This window comes from Falco cherrug, chromosome 2 (assembly GCF_023634085.1).
Source record: "Falco cherrug isolate bFalChe1 chromosome 2, bFalChe1.pri, whole genome shotgun sequence".
NCBI lineage: Eukaryota > Metazoa > Chordata > Aves > Falconiformes > Falconidae > Falco > Falco cherrug.
The window spans coordinates 9757689-9783923 of NC_073698.1; the positions used below are offsets into that span (position 1 = coordinate 9757689).

The following is a 26235-nucleotide window of genomic DNA, read 5'->3' on the forward strand; positions in this document are numbered from 1 at the left end:
AAACTCAGACTGAAGAGATTCACTTAGTGTTGCAGAGCATGGTCAGCCTCCCACCAGCCCCTCCACGTAGCTGCTTCCCAGTTTTGCAGGCATGCCATGTTAACACAGGGGAAAAATAACCCAGCTTCCGGTGAGACATGTCAGAAATTACAGCTGTTTCTTTTTTTCAGTCTGTTGTCTGTGCCCATCCTCTTAGTCCACAGGCTTTTATATAAATGACTGCAAGGTAAGCTAAGGACTTGCAGTATTTTAACTGTTCTGCAGTAAGTGCCATGGGATGCTGAAGAATAATAAAGAACAATTAATATGTGACAGATTAATATGTGACCCTCCTTACTTGAACATGGAAAGGGAGGAAGGAAAAATGTAAAACGTGGGAAACAAAGAAACAGTAAACCAGGTATGATTAAAAACAAATGTTACCTACATTTCCTGAAGTTCTCAGTACTGGTAGTTACTGATATTCTGTGATAATACCACAGATTTAAGGTCTGAGTAATAATGTTCCAGTCTAGTTGTCTATGTCTAGCACTGAAATAGTAGCAATTATTGTTTATAATTTACCTGCAATTGTACCGACAAGTCCCAGTCAGGGATTTGCACTCCACTGAATCATACTGTAAAAACATGCAGAAAACCCCCCCCAAACAATACCTGGTCTAAAGCATTTGGAATATAAGGATAAAAAAGTCAGCCGTTCACAGATATAGGAGTACAAGAAAATGGCAACTTATGAAAATAATGACTATGATAGGAGTAAGAACAAAATACATGTCTGGACTTTAAGGTGTGGGATACTGTCTCCCTGTAAGAGTCAAGAAACACTTGCTTTCAGATTTCAAGGCTATGCATTCCACGATTGAGGTAAATGAAGAAAATATTTACCTTTATCTGGCCTTTTTCACAGGGTTCACTGCACACAGATCTGATGATATTATTTTTCTCTGACCATATTTCATCATCGTCCATTTTCAGCTCACCATTGTCCCAGCTGCCAACATTGATATAGTCAAAGTAGTCCTTCCCCATTTTCTTAAAATTCATGATTTCATATCTTTGGAAACACAAAAGGGAGACATAGCTGAGTGGAAGAGAACATCACGAAATGTTTACAGGAACACTATACAGTCAATCTCAAGCTGCTGAAATAAAAAAGGCAAAATTTCAAGTATTATACTTGCCCTTGAGTGTCTCCCAATATTTTTTGTGATATTATAATCTTTCTTTTCCTTTGTAATTTCATTTGTTTTCTTCTATCACAATGAAAGTTCCCTGAACACTTGGGGTTAAGTGACTGAGTTTCTGAGAATGACTATATTTATTTAAGGAGAACAATTAAATGAGCCGGACAGGATTCATCCTGTGTAGCTTTCAGCACTGAAGCTTCTAAACAACGGCATAGGGAACCCTAGCTGTCCTAGGCTCCCTCTATAGCAGATGCAGAGAAATCTAAACCTACAGTGGCAATTGTAGTGCTCCTCACTGTTTGCAGGTGCTTATTCCTTTCTGGAGAAAGCAAGCCTGAAGACATCTGAGCTCCTAAAGTGAGGCAGAAGCAACCTAGGTCTGTGGGATCAAAAGAAATGTCCTGCGCTGTAAGACCGCAAGATGCAATTTGGTGTTGCACCCAGAGAGGGGTCAGGCATCATTCTTCAGGCACAGAGCCCATGACTCTGGAACTTGTTCAGGCTTCAGGGAGATATTCTTATCAAGAGGCAGCTTGTAGTCCAGGCATTTGAAGAACAAAATCGAGACTTGCCTTTTTTTTTTTCCCCCTTTTCTTCTATAGCATTGCAGCAGCAAATGTTATTCTCTCCCATCCATACAACTCCCTTCATTTCGATGTAAATCCTCCATGATCAGAACACATTTAATTCCTTGTGCAGGATGGTGTGGAAAAGAAAGTATTGATGCCTCAGTCCTAGGCTGCTTTTGTGTCACATCATCTCATTATCTGGGGACAGAAGTGTTAAGAGCAGAGCTAGAGCTGATCAGAGTTCTCAGTTTCATGTTCCTCTTCCTCCTACTTTCGTTTTAGCTCCCACAGAGTCTTACAGAAGGACTGTGGAGGTGTGTGGGACTCACTAGCCTCCTACTGGCATGCTGAACACCAGGCCACCTTTTGCCTTACAGGCCAGTTCTTTTAGCATTTACTTGTAAGGCATGTTTGGAAAGCTGGGCAGCTCCTGAAGTGATGATGCCATGCTTTTCTTTACCTTGTCTTTAGTGGATTTGGCAGTAATCTGACTAAGCAACATGAAATTCATAGATGGAAAATAAGCAAATGATACAGACTGAGAAGATCAGCACAATCATAGGTTTAGAAAACCCGCCTGGCTCGTGAAGAAAAAGACTTTTTTCTTGCAGCAGGCGTAAGATTAGTCCTCAAGCAAAGCATACAGACAGGGTTGGATTAGGAGTGGTATTTTCAGAGTGTAATTTGTGAAGTCCAATGTACAGATAAGTCAAAGAACCAGCTCATTAAATCCATCTCTTAACTAAGATACCCAAGTATCTCCCGTAAGTTTTGAAGGAACACTTTTAAGACTGACAAGCAGTAGCCATAATATATCTAGCATCAATATTTTTTCCCATGCTGATAATTTACAGTAGAACTGTTCTATAATACTCTCCATCCATGGATTTCAGGATGCTTTGCATCAGGAAACAAAGTCTAACTTACAGTGGGGAAACTATGGCAGGGATTCGATGTCAAAATCACACACAGGTCAGGATTAGGCCTGAAGCAACCTGTGAAAGAAAATGGAAGTGGAGCCTGACTGAATGAGTGATATGATATTACCGGTACCACATGACTCTTGAGTCTTTCCAAAAGAAGAGGAAACGAGCAACAACACAGCTAAGAAGAAAGGTTTATGGTACTCCTGGATTTTGGAATATTTCACTTTCCACCCTGTCTGAGGAAGGAAGCGCCCATGGATTTGAGAATGACCTCATCTAAATTGGAGATGTGAATTCCAGACTGACACAAATGAGTTGAATCTAGATAACACATGCACAAACCAAATAAACAGGCTTTTATGCACAGTTATAAACCGACATTTTTTTTCTGAGATTCACATGCATAGTAAGAGTCTGTTCAAGGATCAAACGGATTAACCAAAAAGTTAGCCCAGAAGCCCCTGTGGAGTCTTTAGTCAGTATTGTCAGGACCTTGTAACGCTCCTCTGTGGCTTGCTTTGTTAAAGCTGTCAGTTCTGAGTTTCATGGGCAGATGAATGACGGTACTGCCAATGCTTAACAGGCCACAGGACCTAAACCACACATCCCTCCAGTAGTAGTTCCATGCATACATCCCAAGGGGAATACCGGAAAGAAATCTAACAAATTAAATAAACTATTGTCTCAATATGTTGTCACTCTCTTTGTGGAGAACAGCATTGGTGGACTGATAGTAGTAGCCAGACACAGTAAGTCCATTGCTATAGTGGAGTTCATGAGTCAGTGTTTCCCTGGAACTTCCTTGAGATACCACAGGGACAGATTGTCACTTTAAGACAGGAGAGACCAGATGGTGCAGCAGCATATTTCCAGCACTGCCCTAATCTCAGTGCAAAATACTTGTTTCAAAACAGAAGTGCCATGAAGTTGCCGAGAATCCATATTCTCTTGGTAGCACAACCAAAACGTCAGCATCTTGTTTTCCTTGCCCTTTCCTGCCTTCTCAATTTCTTCTTTGGAGTTTTGATAGTATTTACAGATAGCCGTTATCTTCCTGAGAAATCATGGCTGTTCCTTCCATACTCATTTGGGTTTTTCCATGTCTTCTGTCTGACCTAGATGAAGCCCTCCACTAGACTGTCTGCTTAAAGTTCAACATATACATACAGGGCATTGGAATAGGACCAGGATTCAGGACATCTTGTGGGATTAATCATCTGTTGCATAATATCAAACCCTTTTTGCTATACATCAAAATCCTGAGCTATCTAGGTCAGAGAGGTTTTTTGTGTTCTCATTTCCTGCTTAACACTGCCACCAGGGTACAGGGGTACACTTGTGAGGATTTAAATTTCTGTTTTACAAAGTGAAGATGCAGCTACAAATGCAAGTGACCAGGGGAGAGGTGTTGTTCCAGTATGACTGCACTATCTCCCAGCTGTTGCAAATAGTGTTTGACAGTGCTCAAAAGACTATAAACTACTCAAAACCTGGGCATTGGAGATGGACCTTCCTGTAAAGCCTTCTTAACCATGAAAAATTATATTTTGACTCAGTGTTGTCTAATTTAAGCACATAGACTGGATTTAATGATGCGACTATTGTAGGAAAAGAGAGAATAAAGAACTATGTATCAAAAGTAAACAAACTCCATGGACATTTTGTCACCACACACAGTCCGTTAGTTTGAATTGACAGATTCCTACTGCATCTCACACAAATCCAGTGAGGCTGGATTTACTTAAAGTTGTGTTACCCCGAGGTGCATAACCCCTGCTCATCAGTGAAACACTAACGTCCCTGCTGTGACTGAGCAAATGACCGCACATAATTCCTTCATTTTTTTTAGAATTGAATTTAAAAAGACCCAAGACACTCAATTAAATTCCTTGCAACAAACTGAATTAAATCGGTATTGTTAGGCAAGCCAACATGAAGGAAAGCTGAAGCTAAAGATCTCTTTGCAACATTTAGATATTAACCTTGGTGTTGTCATGCCACATATCATTTATTTGTAGCAGTCTTCTGTCTTTCTGCAAGATATGAATGAAACAGATAGGAATAAGGTAGGATGCAGTCCACTGCAACTGAGCACCATTCAAACCAAATAGGAACCCTTTAAGAGAAGTCTGGGACAAGTCTTTTTAAAATAATTTGGTCAGAAAAACCCAGACTGAGCACTTTTCTTCAGAATTCAGCTATTTGTAAAAATAGAAATGTTTAGCGGAAGACAGCCTTGCTCACCAAAACAGTGCTGAAAATACATTTCCATCTGAAATTTTCCTGGGTTTCTGCCAGTTTGTGTCTGAGTTCTCCTACCAGCTCACAGTGCACCTCCTTAGAGTCTGAGTCTGAAGAGTCTGAAAATTTGTGTCTCCAGAGAAACAGTCTGCTTTTGTAGGTGGCTGTCCTGCTTTCCTGTGGGGAGAACGCTGACTTTCCAGGTTTTCAAATGAAATAAAATTTTAACAAATCAGTTCTGAAATTACAGGAATTTTTGGAAATGTCAAAATATTTTTACCACTGGATTTACCTTTTCCTACCCATACTCAGAAGTTAATGCTTTCCTTTCTGTTCACATTATTGGGAGAGGGCAAAATTTAAATGAGTGTACAGGATGAACCATTTTGCTTCTAGTCATCTGTTTATACAATGCCGTCATAAAGATGTTTAAAATCTTGCCAATAATGTAGACAGAAAGGGATGCCTCAGTCAAACTGGAGCAAAAGCAGTGAATAAGGCAGGAATCTACCAACTGAAATACAGGGAAAAATTATACTTTGAATGCTATCACATTTGCTCTTCATCTTCTGAGAGTTCAGTAGGCAGAAACCCAGAAAAAAATCATTACACTTTTCAATGTGCATTTATATGGGTACTGCATATATGTCATAGAAAAAGAAAAACTTGTCTTACAATTCATAGATGTATGTGTACAGCAAAAGAAGTTTTATTTAAATTCAATTTGGCTTATAACAGCACAGTATGAATTAATAGCTTAGTCTGTTATGCAAGGCTTTATTTGGAAGATATGGAAGCAGATTTTTAATAATTCTGATGGGAAAAAAATCCCAGACAAATCAGTAAATTATTTCTCACACTGTTTTACCTTTCTTATTAAAGAACTATGTCTGCTGTGATTACTTACTGCTCACTCACATAGATTTAAACATCCAAAGAGAGCAATGCTGTGGTAGCTGTCATGGTCTATCAACATGAAGTTGAAGGTCTTATGATTTTTAGTGAGAGCAAATTCCTTTAAATGGTACAGATGAAAATGCAGATTCATGCAGGAAGATTGTATGAAGAAAGTTCATGTCTTTAACCTTAAACATCATAAAAAATGTACATAAAAAAAGAAGAGTTATTTTGGAAAAATTACACAGAAAGTCAGGAAATGTGAAAACAGAAGTATGAGATCTTAGCTCTGGTGTCAAGCCCACATGCATCTACTACGAACAGTTAGTATGTCTGGTATTAAACAGTTTGACAAATGTCAACATTACCTTCCTGGCGAGTCACCGTTCTCATCAAACAAGATCATGTCCCCAGAGACCCCAGTAAAGTTTGTCTTCATGAGGGATTCCAGGAGCTTCCGACCATCTATGGGCTTCATGGCATCACAGAGGCCCACGTAGCCTGGGCACAGTGACATCTGCATGTTGTGGAGGCCGTATGCCATCGAGTATATTGCATTGATCACAAAGCCCATCTTGGAGTCCTGAACATGCTGCGTCCTCAGGGTCATCTGGCCTGCCAGGGAACAGCGCAGAGTGGGTGGTTAGTGCGTGGGGCTGAAATACAGTCAGCCCTTCAGACATCTGTTGGTAGGTTGGCTATGAATGGTGGAAAAAGTCTTTTACAGTGTCTTAAACAGCTCATAGCAGATGCTCTTACTGGTACACACACTAACCATGCTAAAAAAAAACCCAAACAACAACAACAACCCACCCCCCGCCCCAAAAAAAAAAAAAAAATAAAGGAATGAAAGAAGAGATTCCCCTCAGATGTTTTACTATCCAGCTGCTGTTTTTCTCTCTGTATGTAGCTCCATACCTCACATACGTTATTTTCCTTTGCCTTCTCTTCCATGTGGGTTTTTTTTAAGCATGATTTATGATCATTATAACATGTTTTGGGGAATCTAGTACTTCTCCACACCTGCAGAAATCTCCCCAGATCCTCACAAATCTTTTGTTGAAGTATAAATGCTAACATGGGGTCTATTCTATAGTGACCTTGTAGGCAAGACTTTTGTTTCAGAGACATGGGAACCCATCCTGTGCAGACAGACCTACCTAGGCACAACTCCTTTACTGCACCAGAAGTTTCTGTACTAACTCTTCTGATTCTGTCTCTCCTGCCTCTCTATATTTACGAAGTGAGGACAATGATGCAATGTAGATGGATGCATTAAAATGTCTGTGAAGAGTTTGATGATGCGGGTTAGGCAATGACTCCATTTAGCCAAAACTGGTTAACCTTACGATGTTTGGCTTTTAAAACATAGTGCTTGGATTTGTATTTCCTATTTAAGCTTCTGTGAAATGCACTATAAAAGTACATTGAGTAGCACCCTGAAGGCCGTTTTTTTATAACCCGGTGTTATTAATGACACAGATTCACTCCGTTGGCAGTGCCATCCCAGCTAAGGAAGAGTAGGCTGGAGGTTTTCTGCCTCGTATGTCATTAGCAAAGCTGCCAGCTGCACTCCAGCCACCAGATCTTTAATACTGGGGCAGTGAAAAGAGCCAGACATAAAGCAACTGCATCAACGGTGCTGGGAATATGTCGGACACCTGGAAAGGTTTGGCTCTGGAGGGAGGACAATGAAAGAGCTCTAGTAGAACATTTGCTCTCCTTTTATCAGTCAAGTAGCCAACCCTAGGAGCTAGGGAGTCCCACATGTGGGCATCTAGGAGCAAAGCAAATGCAAACAACCTTCTGTGTCCACTCTGTAAGACAGTGTCTCCCATAGAGACATTGGCAAGGGGCAGGGATGGAGCTTACACCTGCAGGGGTAGCACAGTGTGAGAAGTAATTGATGCCACAAAAAGACTGACATACAGACAGGTTTTTTCTTGAAATAAATGAAGACTAATATATCTGACCCTGAGAGTGGCACTCATCTAGTTTAACAATATCCATCCAGCATCCAGTCTGACATCTGAGCACCTTTTGTGGAGATGAGTAAGAATGTCCAGCTGGTGACTGATCCCATCATAAAACAGGTCCCTCTACAAACTCCCCTTTCCATTAGCGAAGCAGATCACCACACAGTTCTAATCACTAAAACATTTCTGAGCACTGAAAACATCAGGAAGGGTGGCAAAAATACATAGTTTGAACTGAAAATGATTGTGTAGAGGTCAGTAAGTGAATGAGGGGACTGAGAGATCCATTTTCCCATTCTCTTTCATGTGGGAGCTGGCACTCCCAATTCCAGTCAACCTCAGGAGCGGTGATTAACATTTTGTATAGCAAAGTGATATGAGCTTGGAATATCTGTAATGGAAAAAAAACCTTGGAAACAAACCACAGTGTTGCTCATTTTTTCTGTTCTACCAAGGTATTGCTTTTTCCTAATTAAAAATAATAGGCATAAAAACTGCAACAGTGGAGTACATGTAAAACCCATGTTAATTGAAATTAAGTGGAAAATTGAACAAGCATATTACATTACAATACACAAAACCTGGTTTAACCAATTATTCATCCTCAAAATTAACAGCTCACAAACCATGCAGTTAATTATAGTAGCCATTAGAATGAATCAGATTTGCATCAGCAATAGTATTTTTTTATGAAACAATATTCAGCTGCTTTATTGTGTATGATTGTTTAAAAACATAATAACTTAATTCTTACAGGAACACTGGGCTTTGTGCTTCAATTTTACAGAATTATTATTATGACTTCCTTTAAACATTGAACCTCATTCAGTTCACCTGATGATTTGTAATGAGGGTGCTTAGCTTGTCACAGAAGCTGCTGGCAATTGTCAATGGAGTTCTGAGGGAATTAGCTGTTGTGAGAATTTTAATATACTTCCTGCAGCTGGAGAAAGCATTTCCCCAAGATGTTAACTGCCTTGCTTTGCTCTATAGGGGCAAATCCAACCTGCCAAGTCTGACACTTTGTTTACAGGACCTCAGGACTCTGTAGTTAAGGGGAACATCTCAAAAACTGAGACAAAAGAAAACTTTTGCTCTTTAATATACTGCAATATGGTCTTAAAAAACACCAGTATTAGAAAAAGGAGTGAAGTCTGAAAATATTTTTCAACGCATTTCACAAAGTACTCAGGCACATCAGACTTGAAGCATATAAGTAACCCTATTTACCTCAGTGATCTGACGATTGATTTTAAGGGAAGGCTGAATACACAAGCTAAAAGGTAGTTTCTCAATCAGAAAAAAAACAAAAAACAACCCCCTGAAAATATTTTAAATCTGTCTCTGCAACAAGTATGATTTAGGTAGCCTTAAAACCATTGTCCACTGAAGTGTTAATGCCTATTGTTCTTGCTGAAGTTTGAACACATGTTCTTCAATTCATACACGAGTGTTGTCTTCAGTCAAGAACCTTTCCTGACACAGGTCACCATGAGATGGAGAGGTAGCACAGATGAATTTAATGATGATGATGCCAGTAATGTCAATGGAATTGAATTTATAGTTTAAACTTTTAATCAAGAATAAAGAAAAGATCTAATAGAAGTTGAGGAGTTCCTACATAATTGCTGGGCAGAGAACAAATATCCACAGACTGTAACCCATATGCTTGTTTGTAACACCCATAATATAATACTTTTCTATTAGAGTAAAAAAAAACCCATATCTATAAAAGATCTGTTTTTCTCCATCTTGCATATTCCCATATAAGAAAAATTTGCAAAGAAGGAAATATTAATGTCTTGCTTTCCTGTGGGCTGGGAAAAAGCCAGCATAATGTTGCTTAAAGTTGTCATGTAGGGATAAGCAGCACATGCTCGCGTTTTAGTTCAGTTCAGGTGTGGGCTTTCAAAGCTGATTTCCAAATCGTTCCTGCTTATTTAGTTTTTATTTGGGCTGGGCATCACAGTTTTGAGGTAATGTATCAAATTTCTTATGAAAGACACTAAACCAACTAAAGTGCCCCAGCAAAGCACCTAATGCACTACAGCTGCAAGTGGGTGTCCAAACCTTAGGATGAGGCTACAGTCACTTTAGAATAAACCTCCCCTGAGCTGTGAATCTTTCTTGGCTCACAGAGTTTGCAATCAGACTCGGCATTGCTCCCAGGATGCTGCAGACAGCAGGAGCTGGAGGTACACAGGTGACAATGTGCATGGGCCACGTACAAAGCTGCATTTCATAGGTCTCCAATTGATTCTTATTGTAATTTTGACAGGCTGAAGTACCTTTTCTGTGGCTGGACTGAGCAATTTTTTCAGGACATAGCTCATTTTCCCACAAACATTGTTTAGAATTATATCAACCTGTTTATGAATCTATGCTGAATTTGGTGATTATGTCCAAATGATTACAGAAAGTAATCTGTACTGCAGTAGCTCAGAACTAATAAATATTAACACTGTACCATGAGAATTACTGCAGAAATAAAAAACTCTGCCTCCTGTAATTAAGATGAACAAGTGGAAGAATGCAGGGTGAATCAAATCATACTTAATGAGGAAATAAAATAGTACTTGCAATCATAAATGATCAAACATCATGGAATTCTCTGAGAAATGAGGGAATCTCAGTGGTTAGAGCACGTGCACAGATCCCTCGGTTCTGTTCAGTGTATTCCCTTATCTTTCCTGTCCAAGTAATTCTGGTAAGTAAATAAAGGCTTATCCTTTTATTTTCCAAGCTGTGAGATCCTGAGGCAGTTCCAGATTTATTGTCATATTGCCATTTCTGGCTACAAACATAGACAAAACCTGTCCCTTCTTTGGCAAATCAGATAACCCCTTCATCCTTCAGCTTCCCATCTACTAGTAGTATTCCTTTCAACTGTGTTTATCTGCCATCTTTCTTTAGACTAAATATTCCTCAGGAAGAGGACTACTTCTCATTACCCTCCTGGTTTTCCTCTGCTTAATGCAATGGGCTTATTATTGGCTGGAGTTTTTCAATATTATTGTGCTATCTCTGAAATGAATGTAAAATTATCCTGGATTTCATGGGAAATATAAGTATGTAAATATTTATTCTATAGATCATTTAGGAATCTATATATACAGGATTCAGGTGGCAATATGGTCACATGCATTAAATATCAGCTGAGGAAATTTCTGCCACTGGAGTACATAAGCTAATATGCATGTTTTTTCCTGCTTAAACATATGTTCTGTATGTCTGCTTTTATCTGTGTGTTCCCAGCTTTACTGTAGGACTGTGACTATAGCAAAGGCAAAGAAGAGCCTGAGAACGGTATAAAATCACAGCATCGTAACCTACATCTTTTCTGCCCACACTGCTGGGATTGACCCAGTTTAGGACACTCCAGCAACGTCACAGCAGAGGATGGATGTGGGTGTTGTGGTTTAACCCCAGCTGGCGACTGAGTACCATGCAGCAGCTCGCTCGCTCGCCCTGCCCCCAGAGGAATGGGGAGGGATTCAGGAAGTGATAAAAAACTCATGACATAAGAACAATTTAATAATTAAAATAAAATAAAATAATTATAATGATAATGACAATTGTAATGAGAAGGGGGGTAAGAGAGTGAGAGAAAGACAGGAATAAAATCCAAAAGGGAAGAACCCAAGGGATGCACACTACAACTGCTCACCACCTGCTGACCGATGCCCAGCCAGTCCCCAGGCAGTGATGGGCAACCCTGGCCAACCCCCCCGTGTATATATATAGAGCATGATGTCCCATGGTATGGAATATCCCTTTAGCTAGTTCGGGTCACCTGTCCTGGCTGTGCCTCATCCCAGTTTCCCGTGCCCCCCCAGCCCTCCCACTGGCAGGGCCTGAGAAACTGGAAAGGCCTTGACTTAGCATAAACATCATCCAGCAACAACTAAAAACATCAGTGTGTTACCAACACTGTTCTTATACTAATCCAAAACACAGCATTGTACCAGCATCTGAGAATAAAATGAGCCCTATCGCGACAGTGGGCTATGCAGGGCCATCACACAGTGTGAAAGATCACGTACAATGGAACTAGATGGTACCAATGGTACTAAAAAAGATGCTCAGCAGCACCTGCTGGAACAAGGCTTGTGGCTGTGGGAAGGTAAGCGCGGCTCGACGCACACCATGGCTGTGCAGTCCAAGCTGCGGCAGCCTGTGAGCATGGACCTGGGCATCTCTCTGGGGTCCGGGCAGGGACAGCTCAGAAAGCAGCCCTGAGCCCACCATGAGCCGTGCAGCGACAGCTCAGCGCTAAACTCCCCATCCCAATTTGTTCTTTTCTGTTGCCACATCTCCAAAACACAAACACAGAGATGATGGAAAAGAAACATGTTCTTTCACCAAGTGGTTCCAGCTGGCAACGGTTCATTTCTTGCATCTATTTAAAAACAATTAGCGTACTTATGGGCACCGAGCCAAGCAAGCACTGAAGGGTGCTCAAAGTCCTGCTGCAACGGGAGCCAGCCCCGGGCACAGGCGGTGCTGAGCCCCCCTCACATCCCAGTGCTGCCCCCACGGACCCATCTCCCACCCCCAAACATAGAAAAATAAACCAACCCAAAACCAAGTCAAAATGCTGGAATTTCACTGTCATTTCCAGCATTTAGCAGGTAAATAAATTGAAAACGTCCTTCAATAAAATTCATTATTTTATGGATTTTTTTATGTAAAACCTGTCATTCCTCTCCCCCCCCCCCCGCTACTTTATACCCTCAAGGAAGATGAAACACCATTTTCTCTGCTTGTCAGCTGGTGACATTACAAAGCCTCATCAAGCAGGGATGTTGAAAAGTGCAAAATTACCGTGGTTCAGTATGCTTTTTCTGCTTTTGAATTTTTCCAAAGCTGAGAATACTTTAAATTTTAGAGTAAAGAAAGTGTAAAAGGAAGAGTGAGAGTACTTTACATTCCAGGCAGCCCCCTCTTATTTCTCTCTCTGAGGAGAAACAAGAGAATGAAATATGCAACACAATATGGGAGAATATTTTTTTCATAGTGCAGAGCACCTTGTTTGCTATGCAGTGAGTTTAACATTAAAATAAAGGGAAATTGGAGGAGTTTATTTTTATTGTTATTATTATTTTAAAATTTCTTAGTGATCAAAAGGTTGTTTAAGACAAAGTCGTAGGAGACATCACAAAGGAAACCAGAAATATAACCTATGGTCTCCAACTATCTCATAATGTTTCCCTATGGCTAACTCACAAATCAGTTTCTATAGTTTCCATATATACATTAAAGACTCCATCAATTCTTTGTGCTAATTTTTGTTTCAAAAGACAAGAGGCTGACAGCAGTGAGTTCTAGTTTTGCTCACAAATATGTCCCACATTCACTTTCTGCTAGCAGTACTTGAACTTCAAACCCACCAACAAATGTGGTGTGTTTTTTATTCCTTTTTTTTTTTTTTTTTGCCTTACTGAATATTTAAAAAATAAAAAATCAAGACAATGGGCTAATCTTTGCAACAAAGACATGGTAGCGCCTGTCTGCTGCAGAATATGGTGTGTGAACTCTTAGGTCTGTCATGGGTCCACGTTATCCCACTTGTTCTCTTTGGGAACACATCGGTAACCTTGTCTGGATCTGCATGTTCTGGATGGCATGCCACCAAGTCAGACTTCCCAGAAACATGCATGTCTTTTCAGTGAAGAAATGGAGTCTTATTATATAGAGGAAAAGTTGCACACGTGAACCAAGGTAAAGCATAGAGTTCATACCTAATTATGTTACCATTGTTTAAAGATACAGAAAATTACTTCTTCTGGAACCTTTTCCAAAATCTGTCATCAGAGCTTTTCTGTTAAAGCAATGCAAAAGAAAAAAGTAACTTTCAGTTCTCTGTTACTTGTAAGGTTCCAGGTGTATTTTTCTTCTAACAATCCGATGTAATAGTTTATTTATTTATTTATTTTCATAATTTAATTTCTTACTCAGACTGAAGGACAAAGATATTTTCTGCCCTACAGGAAATTTCATGTAGTTGAAATATCCTTTCCATTCAAAATGAATACAAAAAGTCAAGGTTGGATTTTATCTTTTCTGAAAAGGAAATTCTGAGACAAAAGAAAAGGAGACTTGGTACCACTGGAAAATATCATTTGGATTCTGAGGCAATAAACATAGGATAATACTGAAACAACATAAAAGCAAGTCATAAACTTGAGAAACAAAACACTTCAGTGTTATTGAAATAAGAAAGCAAAAAATGACTCATTTCAATGCTTTTCTTTCAAAGTCTGTGTCATTGAATCAACATGCTGCTATGGAACATTTTTCAAATTTGACAAGCAAATATCTTCCAGTGCGATCCACTCGCCACATGTTTTGGACCAGTTCCAACTTTCACTCTTCACAACTGAAAGCCAATTAACTAACACCATTATACTTTATGCGGTGGTTATCACTAAAATAGTAACTTTGAGAATAATTGAGGGACAAAATTCAGTGTCTTAAAATGCGGAGAGGACTTTCAAAAGGTTTTTTTTTTTCCAGGTACTTAGTTGACTTTGCTGTTTCATATCTATTTAAGCCTAGACGAGCAAGGCGTGTGCAGAGCTCTCACAAATCTGGCTGGAGCTTGACCTGAATCCTTGGGTGCCCACAAAGCAGTGGAAAGTCTGGCTTCTGTTGCGAGTTCAGTAAAATCAGCCAAAAGAGTAACAGTAACAGTCAGTCCTAGGAGAGGGTAACTAAATAGATAACCTCTTCCTGCACACCATTTTCTGAACATTACTATCCTTTCACCTTCTACAGAATTCAGTTTCTTTCCTCATAAATTACAATGAAACACAACCACTACAGATGGAAAAGCGCATTAAATGCTGGCATAAAACTTTCTGTACTTGCAAAAATACTCATATGAAAGGTTTGAATCTCTGTTGGAAGTCAAACTGCTGAGAGAAAAGAATGACAGGAATTTCTCCAATTCATCAGTCTAATAAGACTGATATAGCTATATGACCTGAATACCTTTCATTAACATTTATTTTTTTTCTTAAGGCTGGAGATATATGGTCTGTACCTGTCTAATACATGTATAATGGTACTACTCTCTTCCAGATAGTTTTCAAGGTTCAGAAAGGAAGTAAGAAAAGGAATTAGAATTTAAAGAATAAAACCACAGTAGCATGGTATATCATCAATAAAACCACAGTAGCATGGTATATCATCAAATATACCTAATATAAGGAAGAAGGAAGGCAGGGAGCATAGAGTGAAGGAAAAACAGATGTAGCTTTGTAGTCAGATATTGAAGGATTATGATGAATTCCATAACAGCAGTGAGAAGACTGAAGTTATTCAAGCATTTGAGTTACAGGTGTGTTAATATCAGGATCAATGTATATCAAAACCTCTTTCAAATAGGTATGAGAAATCATATAGCAGTTCTTAGTGCCACACTGCTGCTTTCCCTCAGTCAAAAAAAAATAAAAATAATAGTGGCATGTTTGTGTAGGCTGCTGGCTCAGATTATATCAGGCTTCTAGAAAACTGAGATCTAGATCTTTGACTTACAGCTGATCTGCCCTTGGAAATTTCTGGACTTGATGCAGCATCACCATAAAGGTAGTGATAAACTGTGTTTGAGTTCCAGATCTGAAATGTGGGCTGTAAAAATGAGGTCTGGACCATCCTTCAGCTTGCCAGTGCCCAAGCATGAGGCATAATAAATCAAGTATCAAAATGTGTGACAGACAGGATGCATTCAGGAGAATTAAAACACCTTTTAATTCACTCTTTTAAAAATAGAAATTAACTTTAACTAAATTTGTTCTGTTTTGGTTTCATTTGCAATCTTAAAATAAAAGTGTAGGAATGCTAAACTTGGGGAATATGAGGTTCAAATGTGACACATTCCCTGAAATGTGGAAAATACCCTTGTGTTCTGACAGCACTTATTTTTTTACTGGCTGAGTTCTGATTAAGCCAACTTTGGCATTTGAGCTTACGTTTAACTGACAGATTATTAGCCTGTTGCAGTGCAAAGACTAGACAGTCATATTTTATTCCTTAGTTCTCTCTGGAAACCCAAAAGGGCCATTTGTTTAACTAAATTTCTGTTCAGCTGAAAATGTGGGACTTGCTGCGGGTCCTTTTGACCTCATTAAAAGGAGCTGGAGCTTGATGAAACTCAGCAAACAGGTGAATAATTTTTGCATTTACATTTTATGTGCCCTTCTGTACCTTGAGCTGCAAAACTTTTCTTGTACTTATCCCAAATATCCCTAATTTCCCTTTCTGCAAATAAACTCACTCTTAATCCCACTCTTAATTGCTTGGGGATATATTGGTCATCCTTTTTCTATGTCGGTTTTTGCAGCTTTGGAAAAAGTTTCTTTATCTCAAAGAAGCCACATGGTTAAGTCTTGAACAGGATATTTGGATTTCTGCATCCTGCTAAGACCCATTCAGAATGCTGCTGCAAATCTCATTTTCCCTGTTCATCACTTTGCGTATGTTCTTCCCTGTAAACCCTGTCACTGGCTTCCTCCTCCCAGCCATGTCAGACATAAGTCACGTTCCTCGCTTTTGGTACCCTCTGTGTCCTGTCTGTGGTTGATCTTTGTGATTATCTAGCCTCCATCATTTGCCTTTGTGTTTTCTATCTCACTGCTTTGAACCACAGTATTTACTGTTAGGGCCCTGCTGTAAACATTTGCAAAAGTGCCCCATCACTTTCCTTCAGATTCTCATTTCTGTGGCTCCTCTACATGAAACTTCCGTTTTTTTCTGAAGTCTGTAACCTCTGCCAGTCAAACTAAAATGTTGCACTTCATCAGCATCAGCCTCTATTTATTTGCTCTTTCTTGTCTTACACTTACATCACAGATACTTGGGATGTGTGTTCTAATTTTGCTTGGTGTTTAACTAACATCTTAAAAAATGTTTTTCCATTCATGCCTCTGGGTTTTACACAGCAGAGTAAAAATAAGATTACTTAGCAGCGGAGGCAAAGGGATTCATTTAACAGACTGGCAAATGTAATAAATATACTTCTGCTTCTGGTGACTTTGAAGACTTGACTTTTTCCACTATTATCAGTTAAGTCGGAGCTTCACCACATACTTGGCTTGTGTTGGGTTTTGTTCCTGCTCTGTGCATTTCTAAAACACCCTCACTAGGAGGAAAAAGTACGAGAAATTTGAGTTCTGGTGGGGACACTTCTCTGTAAGACAGCAAGCACATACATACCTAGTATTCAAAGGCCAAAAGCAATCAATACTGAAGGATTGGATTAACCTTTGATGACCTGAAGATGGTCGTTGAGTGGAGTTACTCATCTGGATCAGCTTGCACACCTATTTACGAATTTTACTGAATTGTGGCCTTAGATAATAAAAAAATATCTGACTGGTGCCAGAGGGGAAGCCAAATCCAATTCTTGTAAAATCCCAAGTGTTTGTAGGCCATTATACGTCTTCTTCTAAAGATGCATTTTAAATTCTTTGATCTGACTCCTAGTGTTCAGAGGTGGTTTGTAGCAGCTCTCCTGTGGCATGGAACTGATTACACTGAGAATCAAGTCAGGTAAGTCTGCAAATTTCTCACTTTCTGCAGTGCTCCAGCTGGGCAGAAAATCAATGTACTTAGCAACAGAAGTGACACCCATTTGGATTAAGTATGTTCAAATCTGCAAATTAAAAGTGAACTTGATGTTAAAATTTTCATCTCAATGAGAACTACGCGTATGTAAAGTGATGGAGACCTTTTAGTGCTTGACAGAAATGAACAGAGAAAAAAATATTTTGGTTTGTTTTTGGAATTATCTTTATCTGGCTGATTTTACAGTTTTATTATGCATATTTTACTAAATCATGCATTCATTTAATAATAATACCTGCTTGGCACTGTCTATGGACAGCTTATATTAAAAAATGAAAAAAACCTCATAAGTCACCAGAGCTTCAGTCATTGACTTAGGACTTCATGTATTTTCTGTCCCAGAGGTATACGTAGCCTACCATTTTAGTAGGCAGGGATCAGCAAAGTAAATACAAAGGTTTGAATAACTAAATTAATACCTGGTGTGTAGTTGAAGTCAATTATCTGTTCAGATTTCAGCCATATCTCCTTGTGCTTATTTTTTTGTTGTTTAAATAAGTTGTTTATGCTGTTAAGCACTGTTTATTTTTTCAGGATAGTACAACATGATTGTGGAGAAGAATTAATTTTTTTCCACTAAAGTAATTGTTACTGCTTTTCAAATAAACCCCTTCATTTATTAATGACCTCATCTATCAACACTAATCAGCTTTAAGTTTATCTTTTTTATCATTACCCCAAGAAATAAAAAACGGCTTGCCTTTTGGTGTGAAAATAGATTTTTATTTGTCCTGGTTTCAGCTGGGACAGAGTTCGTTTTCTTCTTAGTAGCTGGCGCCGTGCTGTGGTTTGGATTTGGTGCTAGAACAGTGTTGGTAGCACACTGTGGTTTTGGTTGTTGCTGGGTGATGCTTATACTAAGTCAAAGACTTTTCAGTTTCTCAGAACCTGCCAGTGAGAGGGCTGGGGGGGCACGGGAAACTGGGGGGGGACACAGCTGGCACAGCTGACCCCCCTGACCCAAGGGATGTTCCATACCACATGGCGTCATGCTCAGCGTATAGAGCTGGGGGAAGAAGGAGGAAGGGGGGGACGCGGGGAGTGACGGCGTTTGTCTTCCCAAGTCCCCGCTGCGTGTGACGGAGCCCGGCTGCCCTGGGGATGGCTGAGCCCCTGCCTGCCCGTGGGAAGCGGTGGGTGAATCCCTTGGGTTGCTTTGCTTGCGTGCACAGCTTTTGCTTTACCTATTAAACGATCTTTATCTCAGCCCACGAGTTGTTTTCTCACATTTACCCTTCTAATTCCCTCCCCCATCCTGCCAGGGAGGCAGTGAGCGAGCGGCTGCTTGGGGCTTAGTTGCCGGCTGGGGTTAAACCAGGACATTATTTCTCTCAAGAAACTCAGTCTTTGTAATAGGAATCCTGATAAATGCCTTTAACTTTTTTTGTTTGTTTGTTTGATTTTTTTATTAAATGCAGCTCATGGGAAAGAGAATGTATTCCATCAGATAAACTAAAGGGCATGGTCCTGTTTTCTTATCAGGATGAATCTGAAGCAGCACCACTATTCATCATCACGCAGAAACTGTCAGGACAGTATATGAAATGCTTACCACTGTTGAGGGCAAGTATCATCTTTACAATTGTGAAGTCGGTGCTGAAGGAATTTAAGACTCAAAACTTTGAATGCTTGAAGTTAAGGAATCAATGCAAAGACAAGATTTTTAAAGTCATATGGAAGATAGAAAATGAAGCAGAAACAAAAATTACCATTACAGTCTCAAAAATTCATGTTAATTTTGAGTTTAAAGTCCCAACATCAAAACCTCTCACTCTTGCATTTCTCAGAGAATAGATTTGTGTCTTTCCTGCTGGAAAATCTACAAAGATGTCTAACTTCAATATTTCTTCACTTTAGCATGCAACCTTGCCTGCTTTTGGGACTACTATGAGAAAAATAGCATAGGTTTCTTAGCACTTATGACCAAAAAAATTGTCATTAAGTAAATTGGCATATCGCCTTTCTGGCCAACATTTGAATTTCCTTTATATGAACTTCAACAGATGGTCTAGATTAAAATCATCACTATAAAATTGAGTAACACAATGACTCACAACTTTCTGTGTGAAAACCCTGATTAAATGGGCAGTTTTAATCGATTGGTGTGTAGTGCTGTTAATCTGGGAACTCCACAACTGAATTACCATTTTCCACCCTACAGCAAGAAGAAAGAATTAAAGCTATTACAATCCGGTTTTCATTCTTCTACTACAGCCGGTCATGGCCAAGCACTGAACACTACAATAAAGCTGAAGGAACAGTAATTAGAACAATCCATTTGAGAAATGAGTCCTTTTCTCTATTCAAGATTTGCAAATCAGCAGATTGTGATTCCTGCACATTTCTTTGTGTGTTTGACATTCCTAGGTTTTAGGAACCTATTTGAGCTGTGGCTCATTCAGGACCTCTTTGTAGGAAACCTTCTAGCGATGAGTGCTGTTTAAACTGAGCTATTCAAGCTTTGTGATTAAGTTGTCTCATATCCATGATTGGGTGGCTTCATGTCTAAAATAACATCTCCCTTAACCCCCGAGATATTTTTTTTTGTGATGGTGGATTTTATTTTAGGCACTATAAAAGACTCTGTAGACACCTACATTTCACAGTTCCCTATCTTTTATATAAACCCGAAATTAGATTCTTCCAGTGTTGGTAAAAAGTAAGTAAAAAACCAAAACCCAGAAAAGTCAAGTTGAAATGTCATTGCTAACACAGCACAGTGATGGAAGCCAGGTCTTTATTAGCCTGTATCCAGCCATGCCCACTGTACTTACATCTCAGGAAAGAGATCTACATTATTGTAGGGAAATCATTGAAGTTTACTGTTCAATATGCAGTACCTGTTGATAGTGCAAATAAAATCTGTGTCAGGCTGTGTTGGTAGGGTAGCAGTAGAAAAATAATGGAGAAAATCAGTTGCATGTTGAAGGGGTATGCTGAGAGTTTGGGATTCCTAGGTTCAATTTCCATCTCAGACACAAACTTCCTCTGTGACCTTGTCCAAAGCAAAAGAAAGACTAGTGGATCTTAAGTGGGACACGGCGGGGGGTGGGGCTGGGCTGGGGGTGTGTGTGTTGTGTAAATTCAAGACTTAGATCCTCAGGGTCTCATGGATGTGTGGAAGATACTGACATTTTTAGGAGGAAAGGTCCCTTGGGGCTTAAAGCTGTGGTTGGGGTAATGCCCAGCACAGCACCACCTTATGCCCCACCATGGGCAGGACATCTGTTGTCCTAGTACTGCTTGGCATCTCATGAAATAACAAATTAACAGAAGCAATAAAAAACTCCAGAAAAATGCACCACATCTTTCTGGGAAAAAAAGGTTTTTTGCCACTGTTTTGCAAAAATGACAAAATGTTGTGGCAGTTTTTGCTAAAATCAGTACAATTTAATGAAAAAGATCAGCTCAAAATGGCATTTCCTGAAATGACTCATGGCTGAAAGAAAACCTAATGAAATCTTTCAAACCAGCTAGTTTTCTATCTGAGGTACACAAATAATCATCATTACCATATGGACTTCAGATAACTTTTAGTATATTAACTCTTACTGGTCCCGTGAGCTAAAGCAATGTGATCAGCCCTGTTCTGAAAAGAAGCGCTGAATTTCATATTACAACATTTTTGAAAGGGTTTAGATGCCTATGGAGGTAGAGCAGCATCGTTTTTCAAATATAAAGAGGAGTTAGGTACTGAGGCACTATATCTGTTTCTTTAGAGATCTGAATACTTCTAAAATCAAGGTTGTCATCATTTTGAAAGGTCAAGCCTTGCAGTTCCAGCCTCCTTCCTGCAAACCCTGCTCACTATTCCACTGCACTAGGCTGCATCCGTCCAACAAGTGCTGTTTACACTGGACCTTCAGTCATACTGGTTTATACAGCAAAGGTAATAAATTCACTTACTTGTGCAGGTCTTGTTGTATTTAGGGTTCTCTTGAGGAAACCCTTCCAACCGACACTGGAATCTGTGCTGCCAAAATTCCTGAAACCATGGATTTCGGTGATTGGTTTCTGGCCGAAGCTGTAGGTAGTAATCATCAAACCATTTCACGTCAGGAGACTGGAGCTTGATCGTTATTCCACCGACAGCTTCACGCTGATACCCGTCTGTCACATCGTACCTGTCTGCCCAGCCATCACTGCAGGAATAAGTGAAAGAAAGACAACATTAACCATTCAAAGGAATAAGAAAAGAACTTCAACATAAAATTCAGAGCCTAAGAGCACACACCCACACCTGTGATCCTGCGTGAAGTTTAATGAAGCACCTGCAATACTTTTACTGGAAGAATTCAATGTTTTCCTTTTCCTTACATTTGCTTGTCATTGGCACCTTCTACTTAGTTGATGTGTTCTTCATCCTCCGCTTCAAGTAATTGAAACAACACTAAGAATGGCAGATCCTGAAATCTGTTGATTATAAGCACCTCTCCGCACCATGCTAAGCCTCACTGTGCTCTGGGGAGAAAATCTTGGATTCAGTGTTTTAGTGACACTAGGTTGATACTACTCTTAGCTGAAAGGAAGGTGACCTTGAGGACAGGACCTCTTCCAGTGCGAAGGGCAGGACTGTGCTGCAGACCATGCAGCCTACGCTGCACAACAGAGTGTGGCACAAAGAGCCAGAAGCAAATTTTGAATGGGCTGACACTGCTCAAGCAGAAATACCAGCTCAATGCTCAGATGCTGAGACAGTATGGCACTGCATCCGAAGCAATAAATCCTCTCTGCAGACATGACTAATGAAGCTGGGCAGAGCATCATGCAGATCCATGTGTTGCTTTTGTTTCTTGGTTGTTCGTGGCTGGAGTATTACGGAGTTGTGTGACAATGTATTGTCACAGAATTTTAATCCCTTTCCGTTAACCTTTCTGCTTGCAACACTAACCACAAGTAGCCAGAAATGACTGAAAACCCAGATCAAACAAAATGACACAAATTTTTCAGGATAATTCCCCTCTCCTTGGTTTCACAATGGATTTTCTTGGAAGTACTGACATTTATGAAATTTCACTCAACTCCACTAAAAGAATACGTATCTTATTAGAGCATTGCAGATTTCTGCTGTTTTTCATGAACATGATATTTCAGTTTTTCAAAAGCCCCAGGCCCTACAGTTAGAGAATTATGGAAGAATTCGGATTAGATTTTTCCCCTCTAAAAAGCACTGATGCTAATGACTATAGAAAGCACTTTTAAATCCTAAAAGTCAAATAACTGAGTGATAAAAAATAAGCTTAATTTATCAGATTTTAAAACTTCATGAGCTGTTTAAAGCTATCCCTAAGTATTTTAAGTTAGTCATAGCATAACTGATGTAGGTGACCGTCATCTGTGTGGTTGTGTTGTTCCGTTTTGACCATTTGCTGGCTGGCTTAAACTTTGCTGCAGTATTGCAGAACAGGTGGGAAGCCTGCTGCCGTCACTTTGGTCCCAGCACATTCCCTGTTCACTACATTCATCTGTCCTCACACAGTGCAGAAGTCAAGACCTCAGACAGTGACTCGTTCTGCACAAGACACTGTTTTTATTATATAACACTTGACTATGTGTTATTAACACAGCTGCAATGTCAATAAATAGCAACTTCACTAGGGGCAAAAATATTATCCAGTGTCTGGAATGAAAATGAAGGACTATTAAACATGCTTCCGATTTCAAATGCACTCATTTACTCAGCACAAAAGAGGAAAAATACATTCGTGAAAGGAAAAAGATGAGCACTGATGTTCAGCTCATATTCAGCACTTGGAAAATTTACCTTCAAGCTTAGAACCAGTGGGGGATGGACACAGGGGTTAACGTTCTCAGCCACCCTCAGGAGGTTCAGCACAAGCCACCTTCCCCACCTTCCACCAGGACTATTTACTGGATGAAGAGTTAGAACCATTTATGTATTCTTTTCTGATAAAAGCCACAGAAAATATTTTAAATTTATGAGTCATTTAACCTTTTCTTTGAAACATTCATCTTAATCTTTGGCAAGTTTTTAAGCAGTTTTATCCATCCTCATAAAATCTGACAGGTTTTATGAATGCAGGGAGTGACAGCTTTTTTGTAGCGTGGTGTTTTGTTTTTTTTTTAAACTGAACAGAATTTAAGAGAATTAAAGCTGTGCTCTCAGTATCCCAGCTTCATGAGTTGTCTTATAAACAGCTTAAAAACCTCCCGTTTTCTTGTAATTAATTTCTTTATCATGTTTCAGAGGAAAGGTTTTGTAGGCCTAATCCAGCAGAGTGCTATAGAATTTATAGTGTTACTTTATGAATAGTTATCCTCTAAGATTTGCAACAGAGATACTATTTTATAACTTCAAGTTATCAAAAAAGATAGAAATAACAACTTCATATTACATAACCCTTCTTCTTAACTTTTCCACAGAAGGGCTTCTTAATTCAACAGAGTCGCTTTTCACTCAAATAAGTATTTCAGCTTAGCTTCTTGGGTAAAAGGCATTTATGAGCTTTCTATAGAAGATGTACTTAAAATGCATATTGTAGAGACAACAATGTAGAGATAACAAAGCCTCAGACAGACAAGGTGGCAAAGCAAATGCTAAACTAATATCTAAAGGCCAGTGCAAGTGGAGGAGGAAAACAGGCTTGCGTGAATATAAAAACGCCCCAGTGGTGTGTGATACTTAAATTCTGCACCCATAGTAGAGTAACGACACCTATGGGATGTCAATGACAGCATGATATAGATGTATTTGGGATGTTAGACCTGTGACATCCTCTGAACTCATTAAGGGGTGTGAAGATGAGGGAGAAGGGGACAGAGAGGGAGATACCTGCTTAGTTCCATAGTCCTGTCTGTCCCTCCTTATACCTTCTTTCTTCTCCTAATGGCTTAATTTTGCTGTAGTAGCTGGCAATATCATTGTACTCCATTGGTGGTTTCATTATGAAATGCTAAAAATGGTATTACCCATCATTAAAATCTACTGGTTCAGCTGAAGAAAGGTGCTCTGGCACCAGAAACAGGCTGTGACAAGAGCTCCAAATGAAGTCTGGTGTAATTTCCATTCTCACACGCAGAAGTGGTGAGGTGCACAGGTTGCCACTAACAGAGTGTAGGGCTGCTTGCTGGGAGACAAATGGTTCTTTATGTTAGCAGTGGGATGTATAGGATATTTAGGTGAACAAGTGGTTAAGAACAGCTTCCTCGCAGGTAGTAAAATAAGACCAGGTGAATGGTATTGCAGTAATGATTATGAAAGAACCCAATCACAATTAAATGGGACACGGATATCCTTAACAGATAACTACACAAGTTCATCTTTTCTCCCTTGTACGGACATTGTGCTTTCTGGTTTTATTCTGATTAGGTGATTAGGTGATTCTGATTATTAGAAATAAATGGTATTGCTTTTTAACCAATGGGCAAATGTCCTTAAAGTGATCACATCAAGACTTAAAGATGGACTTGCACACAAAGAAACCTTGCTGTGAAAGAAAGCAGCAGCTGCACAGCTGCAGCACCAAAAGGAAAAGCCCCTTGCTGAGCTACCTGTCAGGTGTGCACAGTAATTCATACATCTCATTCATCAGCTTGCCAGGGTAGAAAGCTGTCAACAAGGTAAGAGGACTATGACATGTGCAGATCTGGCTGCCCTCAATATTACACTCACGTTCAACACAGTGGGGAACTGTCTTTCAGGATCATGGCATGTTTTCCCCTCATCTGATTCTCTTGTGTTTGTTCTTGTCGTCAGGCTAATGCCTAGTGCATTTTCCTTAAAGGCTGGTGATATGATACAGGATAATAACATACTGTATCAAACAAAATATATCATCATTATTGATGTTTCTAAATAATAATAATAATAAAAAATGAACAAATACGATTTTAGACAATATTTCCTCACCAAAGAAGATAAGGATACACAGAAAGGAGGAAAAAGGGAAAAGTGGCTTTTACTGTTGCAGTACTAGCAAGAGATGAACTTGGAACAGGAGTTCTGTTATCGTGATGTTCTTTATCTGTCATCAGATCTTACTTGCGTGTGTATGTTGTCCCAGCTACCGTTTTTTGAAGGATATGCCAGGGTGATGGAGATTTTAGTGAAAAAAATGTCCTTCAGCAAACACAGGAGAAGAGTTCTGCTCCTTTGTTAACGGTCTGTCTAGGTTATTAACAGTAAAACACAACATAGTTTTATATCATAGAAAGGCTCTAATAAATGGCAAACAGAGACATCAATATTTACAAAAAATAATTAATGTATAAATATAACAATAAATAGATTTAAATACAATAAAATAATTCAGTGTTTGAGATCCTTGCTGTACATATAATTACTTTGAAACAGCTGAATGGAAAAGTAGAAGAGACGGTATTTAAATGACTAGGTTGCACAGCTGTGATCACGGATGGATTGTTAGCACCCTGCTTGCTTCCCCCCACCCCCCCCGCCCACCCCCCCCCAACACTGGATGCTGATGGTAGGGAATAACCAGAGCACACCTGAACAAGCAGACCAGTATACACTGTTATACTGTATATACACAGAAGATAGAGATGTAGACTTTTTAGGATCACGTTTGCTATGGTAAAATACAGAGAAACTTAAATGTGGCTTCCTGGATTTTCTGTGTTTTGTCCTTTCCCATCTTTCCCACCTTCCATGTGAAATAGCACCAAGAAGAACTTCCCCAGGTGGGTGACACTCTTGTGCAACTTCAATCCACTTTGCCTATCCTATACAGAGATTGTGGGAGGAAGGAAAAGCAATCCTTGACAATAGTGTTGACACCCAAGAAAAGATGAAACGTGTGACTGTATCTGTTATAAAGAAATCTCCAGGTGC

At 39.5% G+C, this 26235-nt stretch overlaps 1 protein-coding gene across 1 annotated transcript in view; it reads right to left on the reverse strand.

The window, feature by feature from the left end:
- The window catches only part of LOC102054087 (metabotropic glutamate receptor 5), a 156323-nt gene that overhangs the window by 51548 nt on the left and 78540 nt on the right, over positions 1-26235 (reverse strand). The window contains exons 2-4 of the mRNA XM_027798962.2: positions 21330-21565; positions 6189-6435; positions 886-1054 (exon numbers count right to left, since the gene is read on the reverse strand). Coding sequence (XP_027654763.1) covers positions 886-1054; positions 6189-6435; positions 21330-21565 — 652 coding nt within the window. The remainder of the gene's footprint in view (positions 1-885; positions 1055-6188; positions 6436-21329; positions 21566-26235) is intronic.